Raw genomic sequence first — 8,595 nt, 5'->3', positions numbered from 1 at the left:
CTGCTAAATGCCAGTAATGTAATGTAATGTAATGTAATGTAATGTTCTGCTGCATGAAGGAATGACATTATAATAATTTGCACTGCCTCTCCAGACAGTATGACAAGATAAAGCACAAATGAAAAAACACTTCAGCTGAAAACAATCACGGAAAAAATCGTCAAGTAACGTCACTCGCAAGCTAACGTGTTTAACCTTAACTCAATTCTTCTTTTTCCCCCCACAAAGTTCAAACCTCACAAAGCCAACGCAATAGATCGCGTGATTTAAAAATGACAGTTACATTGAATAATTAATGTATAAGACTAACATTGAGCTTTTATCAGACGTCCACGTCTATAAGACACAATGGATAATACTAAGTTCATAATTTATCCCAAAGGTAAAGGTGTTGGCCTGGTCTTTTCTTTTAAACTCGCATATGCAATGGTCTTCTGGACCAAGCCGTTTGCTTTTCCCATCCTACCTATCATTCCTGGCTGCTGTTTCAACGTCCCAGCGCCCTCTACAGACGACAAAGTATAGTATTTTTCCAGAAGATGAAAAAGAATCAGACCTTGGAATAAGTGGACACGGCTAAACGCATTTTTCTCCTTGCGTATTCGAAATCCGTCTGCTGTTTCACGGCGTGATACAATGGAATACCCGCAAGTTTAGCACGGATATAGGCAACGAATTAAGAATATTTTCAGATTCATGTTTAGCCTACACATCTACTTTACTGTGCGTTGGTTACATATATTCTCTTGATGCACTGTACAATTCCTGGAATACTTGGCAAGACGAACTTCCTTTTGTTTTTTTTCACTCTTTTAACGGAAGTTGTATTAAGTTGGGAGAAGTGGGACAAAACCACGGAATGGAAGATACGAAATTCCACAACGGCATAATTAACACTATAACCGGATAATCCTCAAGAGTACAGCGTAGTTGTCCGCTACGTGAGGTGATGTCTATTGATTTAGGGTACCGAATGTGTGTTTGTACCAAGACGAAATGAACGCACTTCCGTGGGATATTTGCGAATGGACCGGACAGTGGCTCAGGGAGTAGACTGGTTGCTGAAAATTCACAGTGGAAATGTTTTGGAGACAGGAGAACAATACCAGTTTGTTGCTGCTCGCCAGGAGAGATGCCTGGCGTTTGCTCCTCGCCCCCAGCAGCATTGGCAAAGACAAGACGTGGCTACACAAACTTGTGCATCGACAGATGTATTTTGGATTTGATTGCGTTCCAGCATCGACGGATGTCTTTCGATTTGGGAATTATCAGTGATCAAATTATTATACACGCCGACTTTTTGCGTGGCACTCGTTTTGGAAGTCAAATTTCACTGGATATAAACACTCTGCACGGAAACCTGTTTATCGTTTTTCGGGAAAGTAGATGTGTAATTTCTAAACGTAAGTCTGAATAGAACATCGTTCTAAAATATTACCCTGCTATTCTTGCGCGTAGTTTTTAAATGGTTGTATTTTTTGCTCAGTCGTTCCCATTTGAAAAGAGAAGTCAACATGCCATCTTTTTAACGTTTATTTTCATATCTGATGGAAGACGTGCTGAATTGGCAAAGAGACAGAATATTAACGCACCTTAGAATTATATTGGAGTTTAGCCTCATGTTGCGTACTATTAAGACTGGTAAAAAGGAATACCGATTATTTCTTGAATCCAGACCGTGGTGTTTGTGTGTGGAAACTGGTTTGATAGAATGACACTACGATTTACAAGTTCAGAACAACTGGGTATAGAAGTAAACTTTATTAGATTTTTTATTATTTGATGTAAGCCTGAACACCAGTGTTGCCAAAAGTGTTCTGGACAGAACTTCCTTTGCGAAGTGACAAGAGAGCTACACAGCATTAAAAATTTACTGGTTTGAGTAAGGGGAGGCAACAGAGAAAAAGAAAAAAAAAGAAAAGAAAAAGAAAACATCTGGTTCTTGGATCATGGCTGGAGAGTGCGCTGGGCGGTCTCTGGTTTTATTATCATTCTTGGCCGTGGGGGCTGCGTTCTCCGGTGTCCTTAATTCTTCAGACAAAGATGTTTTCAACGACGACACCGAGCAGGTCAAGCTCGCGGAGGACGGCACCGCCGAACCGTGGAAGCACATAGCGGACAACCTTCACCCAAACCTCTATTTTGACCCGGTGGATGTACCGTTACTCAGGCAGAGGTCCACCAGCACCCACGGCCACCTCTTCAAAGTGATCCGCGTGGCCGTCGTGACCATGCTGTCCAACGCCAACCTGTACCTGCCGCCAACGAGGCACGAGGATTTCGCCAGCAAGTGGAACGAGATCTACGGCAACAACCTCCCCCCGCTCGCCCTGTACTGCCTGATCTGTCCAGAGGACGGCGCCGCTCGCCAGTTCCTGCTGAGGTACATGGACCGGATGGCGGAGTACCCCAACTGGACGGTGACCAGCGCCCCCAACGACGAAGTACCCGCGGCGCACTCCCTCACCGGGTTCGCCACGGCCTACGATTTCGTCTACACCTCCTTGGACGCGCGGAGGCGGGTCGGCTACCTCAAGAAAATCCGCTCCGCCACCGAGGAGATCTACGAGGTGTCGAAGCACAGAGGGTGGGGCAAGCAGTTCTTACAGAACCACCAGACCACCAACATCCTGGCCATTCTGACCGGCGCCATCGTGGCGGGAGAGCACAACGACCCCGAGACGATGCTGTGGAAGCAGGTGTGCGTGAACTACATGGAGAAGACGATGTTTCTCCTGAATCACATCGTGGACGGGTCCCTGGACGAGGGCGTGGCCTACGGGAGCTACACGGCCAAGTCCATCACGCAGTACGTGTTCCTGGCGCAGCGCCACTTCAACATCGACAACACGCAGAACAACTGGCTCAGGGCCCACTTCTGGTTCTACTACGCCACCCTGCTGCCCGGCTTCCAGAGGACGGTGGGCATCGCCGACTCCAACTACAACTGGTTCTACGGGCCCGAGAGCCAGCTGGTGTTCCTGGACTCTTTCGTGCTGGAAAACGGCACGGGCAACTGGCTCGCCCAGCAGATCCGGAAGCACCGACCCAAAGACGGCCCCATGGGTCAGTCGTCCGCCCAGCGCTGGACGACGCTGCACACGGAGTACATCTGGTACAACGCTCACCTGACGCCGCAGCCGCCCGCCGGGTACGGCGAAGCGAAGATGCACGTCTTCTCCAACTGGGGTGTGGTGACGTACGGGGCGGGCATGCCCAGCGGCCAGGGCAACACCTTCGTCTCCTTCAAGTCCGGGAAGTTGGGCGGACGGGCGGTGTACGACATCGTCCACGCCAAGCCGTACTCGTGGGTCGAGGGCTGGGGCAGCTTCAACCCGGGGCACGAGCACCCGGATCAGAACTCGTTCACCTTCGCCCCCAACGGGCAGGTCTTCGTGTCCGAAGCGCTCTACGGGCCCAAGTACAGCTACCTGAACAACGTGCTGGTGTTCGGCCCCTCCCCCACCAGCCAGTGCAACGAGCCGTGGGAGGGGCAGCTGGGAGAGTGCGCCAAGTGGCTGCGGTGGGCGGACAAGGAAGTGGGGGACACCGCCGGCGAGGTCGTCGCTGCCTCCTCCCACCGGGACGCCATGTTCGTGAGCGGCGAGTCGGTGGGGGCGTACTCCTCGGCCATGAAGCTGAAGAGCGTCTACAGGGCGCTGGTGCTCCTCAACTCCCAGACGCTGCTGGTGGTGGACCACGTGGAGAAGCGGGAGGACTCGCCGCTGAACGCGCTCAGCGCCTTCTTCCACAACCTGGACATCGACTTCAAGTACGTCCCGCACAGGCTTGCGGACCGGTTCAACGGGGCTCTGATGGACGTGTGGGACGCCCACTACAAAATATTTTGGGTCGACAATCAGGGCGCCAGCCCGCCGGGCAGGATACAGGAGGCGGAGCAGGCGGCGGAGTTCAAGAAGCGGTGGACGCAGTTCATCAACGTCACCTTTCCCATGAGGGGCACGGTCACCCGGGTGGCCTACGTGCTGCACGGCCCTTACGTGAAAGTGAGCGACTGCAAGTTCGTCGAGGAGAGTAAAAACGGGCTGAAGCTGTCCGTGGTCATCAACGACACCGAGAACATCGTGTCCGTCGCGACGAACTACAAGGACATCGGCGCCCGATTGAGCTACCTGGGCTTCGGGGGGCACGCCAAGGTGGAGAACGAGCATCAGGTCACGCGTTTCGGTGTGGGAACTCAGCTCGTCCCGAAACAGAGCGCGGCGGACCGCAGCGTGTTCGACTTTGGATTCGTAGTTAATTTAATCGCCGGGGCGACACTGTGCGTCGCCATCGGGTTTTTGACCCTGCAACGGAAGTTCTACGCGTGCTTCAGCAAGCTCATGCGGTACACCCTGATCTCGGTCCTCCTGCTGTGGATCGTTGAGCTTCTGTTCGTCTCCAACAGCTGCAATCAGCTCCTCTGCGGAGTGAAGTGGAAGGGCGCCGCCGACCGCGGTGGCGGCGGCGGCGGCGGTACGCCGCGCGCGCCCTCGGACTCGCGCCCGTTCCCGCTCCCGACCGTCGTCATAACAACCCTGCCCGGGTTCGGTGCGGAGATCCTCAAGCACCTGTTCTACAACACCTCCGATTTTGTTTACCTCCGGGTGCCCACCGAGCACCTGGACATTCCCGAGACGGAGTACGAGTTCGACTCCCTGGCGGACGCCTGCGAGTGGTCGAAAGCGGACGCCCGGGGCGGCCGTTTCCGAGTCATCCAGGGCTGGTTCCACTCCCTGATCCGCAACACCAGGCTGCACCTGCAGAACATACAGCTGGACGAGGCCAGCCGGACCCGGCCGGGCCAGGGGGGCGACTCCTCCCGCCGCGGCAAGAGGAAGAGGAGCAGGAGGAAGGAGCCGCTGGCCGAGCCGCGGGGCCCCGGGAAGGGGAGCCTGGAGAGGGACGCGGAGTACATCAGGGAACTGCGGCGGCACGTCGGCCGGTACCAGAGCGCCTGCGTGGTCCTGAGTCTGAGCAGCGGGAGCTGGCCCCTCAAGCTCCCCTTCGTCCAGGAGGTCGTCGGCCCTTCCTTGCGCGCCATCAACGTGGTCCGGGACCCGCGGGCCTGGATCTACCTGATGCTGTACAACGGCAAGCCCAGCCTCTACTCCCTCAAGAACATCCCGCAGCACCTGGCCCTGATCTTCCAGGAGGACGGCAGCCGGGTCGGGTGCGCGGGGTTCGCGCCCGAGTTCCGGGCCCTGCGGCAGATGCTGGCCCGCGCGGAGACCGACCCGGTCCCGCTGCTCTCCCACCTGTGGCTGGCGCACACGGCCGCCACCCTGCGGGTCAGCGGGGACCTGTCGGAGGGCACCTACCTCCAGGTGAGGTTCGAGGACGTGGTGCACTTCCCGGAGGAGACCGCCCGGCGGATACACTCCCACCTGGGCGTGCCGGTCACGCCGACGGCCCTCAACCAGCTCATGTTCACCACGTCCACGAACCTGTACAGCCTCATGTACGAGGGGGACGTGTCACCGGCCAGCATCAACGTGTGGAAGCAAAACATGCCCTACAGTGACATCAAACTAATAGAGGACACGTGCTGGTCTGTAATGAAGAGGTTAGGATATTCAAGGTTTACAAGTTAAATGCTGCGGGTCAGCTGATAGCATCATCTAGGACTTTTTTTCATTTTGTCTTTTGCACTAATAGGATATGTAATTAAAGTTCAGCCGTGGATTTTTTAAGCGGAATTGGACACTGAGGGAAAGAGCAAGCTCGACAAAAATAGGTTTCGGTTTTTTTCCTTTTGTCCAGAATGTGTGGCTCACTTTGATCTGAAGCAATACCTAAATGGTGGTCAAAAATTTATGTTTTACATTAAAATGCTATTGGATTTATTTGGATTGAAGGAATACACAAAGTCCCATTTTCTTTATGCTATGTCAAAGCCAGCTGAGCCTCAAAGTTGGACGTGAGAAAGGATGGATGTTTTATCTGTGGCGATGTGGTTAGAAATCTCAAAGAAAGTTATACTGTAATTTCAACAGTGGTTATTTTTGTAATGCTGTGCTCTGTGTACTGATATGGACCAGGTACTACATGTTCTATAGTATACATATGTAAATGTGGACATTATTTTCTTATAAAGCAATAGTATGTACATAAAATATATACAGTTGTCTCTTTTTATATATGTATATTTTGTAAACCGATTTCTTTTACCAAAGGATAAATGACGAAATAGACTGGGTTTTGTGCCGTGCTAAAATATAAAGGTTGAGAAAGGACACCTAGAGCTGTTCTCTGGAGGGAAAAAAATCTGTGGTGTTTAATTGGATGTACAGTACCAAGTACACAGCGAGTAAATTATCCTTACATAGCAGATTTGTAAATTGTATGTCAGACCAAACATCAACCCTGGAATTTTATGTTCTCAGGGAACAGCCCTAGACGTAAGTAAATGCTATATTTCAAGGCTTTATTGTGGGTAAGTCCTTGGTGGTTTTTTTGCACTGTTGTTTTGGGTTCACTTGTTTATGCTTACAGAAGCGCTTATGCTCATCACCTCAAAACTGCAGAAAGATGGCAGTGTGCTTATTGACTTCATTGCGTTGCTTAATCTGTGAAAGGATAAATGCTGAATGTTTGCAGTATTGGCCTGAAGCTAGTTTAAGTGTCTGCTTTGTTCATTCACACAATCAAAGGTTTTGAAAATTGAAAATATAAATTGCATTTCAAAATGAATATGTACTTTTCCTTTTTTTTGTGAACAACCATATCTTAAAGTGGCAAAACAATGCTTTGAACACACAAAATACATAAGATGGAAACTATATTCTGACTGGGTAGTAGCATAGATAAAATGGGTCTAACTGACCATAATGTTCCTTAACAATAAAACTTTAGCCTGGGAGCTACTGGGTGGGTAATCATTAACACTTTTGGTTTTTTGGAATGTGGTTTTCATTAAAGTAACTGTTCTAGAACTCCACTGCTTTCAGTTACCAGTTATGATTGTGACATCAGCAGTAGAATGTGCAGAAGAACATTCTCATCACATATTTGTAGTTGCCCAGCGGAGGGAGGGACTCACTCAGCTGGAATAGCCCAATCTCACTGCTCACCAGCGACCCCTACTGGCTAATTTGGTGCCTACAGTCTGCTTGCTCAAGCTGAACATAATCGGCCTGATTCGCTTAGACCTTCAGCATGTGCAGTACCTTTTAGAACACGCAAAACCAATAACAAGAACAGTGATTGGTTATGGTCTTTGTTTTGCACCAATCATTGGCTGTGTTATTAGTTTTGCATATGCTGAAGGTCTTAATAACTCAGACCCCTTTTGTCATTCTCAGGCAGATGTTTATGGAAGCTCAATTTGTCAACTGTGGTGTGAAACAATAAGCAATGGCTTACCAGCTCACCTGGCATGGGGGAGCGTGCACTTTTTGAAGTTCTCCAGAATTGATATCAGAGGTTGCAGAAATGATGCATGACTGGTGAATACAATTAAAATATAACACTTGTCATTCATTTTCTTTAAGCTTTGCAGGCATTTTGTTGTCTCAAGTCTATCTGAGAGGACTGAGCAGTTCACTGACATCGTATGTGCAAACGGCCTAAGACCTAAGGACACATCCTTAAAAACTGGATTCAGCTTTTGTTTTCAGAGCCGTTTACGGCTAATCCCAAAGGCTTTAGAGGTTTAATCAGACGAAACGCTCGGGGAAGGTTACTCTGAAGTGGCAGCCTTGCGGGCTGATTGTAAGGTGAGGGTCTTGAAATCTCAGTGGATGCACTCGGAATGCTTCAGAAAACACAATTAATTTGCGATTGAGAATCTGCCCTGATGTTCGGGTTTCAGTGCTCTTTCTGTTTTTATTTACTGCAACGCGTGGGGAGTGTGCTCTCGACATTTACGCATCTCGGTATAAGGTATAAGGACGGAGTGTAGCACAGTGGGTAAGGGACTGGGCTTATAACCGAAAGGTCACAGGTTCGATTCCCGGGTAAGGACACTGCCGTTGTACCCTTGAGCAAGGTACTTAACCGAAATTGCTTCAGTATATATCCAGCTGGATAAATGGATACAGTGTAAAAATGCTATGTAAAAGTTGTGTAAGTCGCTCTGGATAAGAGCGTCTGCTGAATGCCTGTAATGTAATGTAATGCGTGTAGAGTGTGCTCTCGACATTTACGCACCCACAGTGGTCGTGTGTGCATACCAAGGGAAGATGTGTCAGGAACGATCTCCTCTTCTCGAAACTTACTTTCACTTCGTTTTCAAATTAAACCGGCTGACTTAAGCCCAAAAAAAACCGTGTTTAGCTGTATCTCAGATACAGTCGGTGATCTTCGTAATGGCTCAGTTCAAGCAGAGCACAGTTTTTTTTTTTCCATTGGAATACCTGCTGTGACCAAAATCATGTTTAATGGGCCGAAGAAGGAGTGCGAGGGGTAATTAATGCTCTCGCTCTGCTGTCTCTGTTCCTAACTGCTATTTTTATGCATCTGTTTATGAAGACGTTGCACTTGCCGCCGTGGCCTTGGATTACAAATCTGCTTCTTTTATTTCTGCAAATACGTTATGCATTTTTAATATGATTTCGACAGGCTGAAGTTGTGCGCGCAATATAAATGGAGTTA

At 49.7% G+C, this 8,595-nt stretch overlaps 1 protein-coding gene across 1 annotated transcript; it reads left to right on the top strand.

The window, feature by feature from the left end:
• The first annotated feature begins 549 nt into the window (after positions 1-549).
• LOC118232755 (dermatan-sulfate epimerase-like protein) lies at positions 550-6,693 on the top strand. Its single transcript, XM_035427829.1, has one exon. It carries the CDS (start codon positions 1,950-1,952, stop codon positions 5,592-5,594), a length of 3,645 nt encoding a protein of 1,214 aa, XP_035283720.1. The 5' UTR covers positions 550-1,949; the 3' UTR covers positions 5,595-6,693.
• Positions 6,694-8,595: the final 1,902 nt, after the last annotated feature.

This window comes from Anguilla anguilla, chromosome 8 (assembly GCF_013347855.1).
Source record: "Anguilla anguilla isolate fAngAng1 chromosome 8, fAngAng1.pri, whole genome shotgun sequence".
Taxonomy (NCBI): domain Eukaryota; kingdom Metazoa; phylum Chordata; class Actinopteri; order Anguilliformes; family Anguillidae; genus Anguilla; species Anguilla anguilla.
This window is presented reverse-complemented; position numbering and strand designations above follow the sequence as displayed.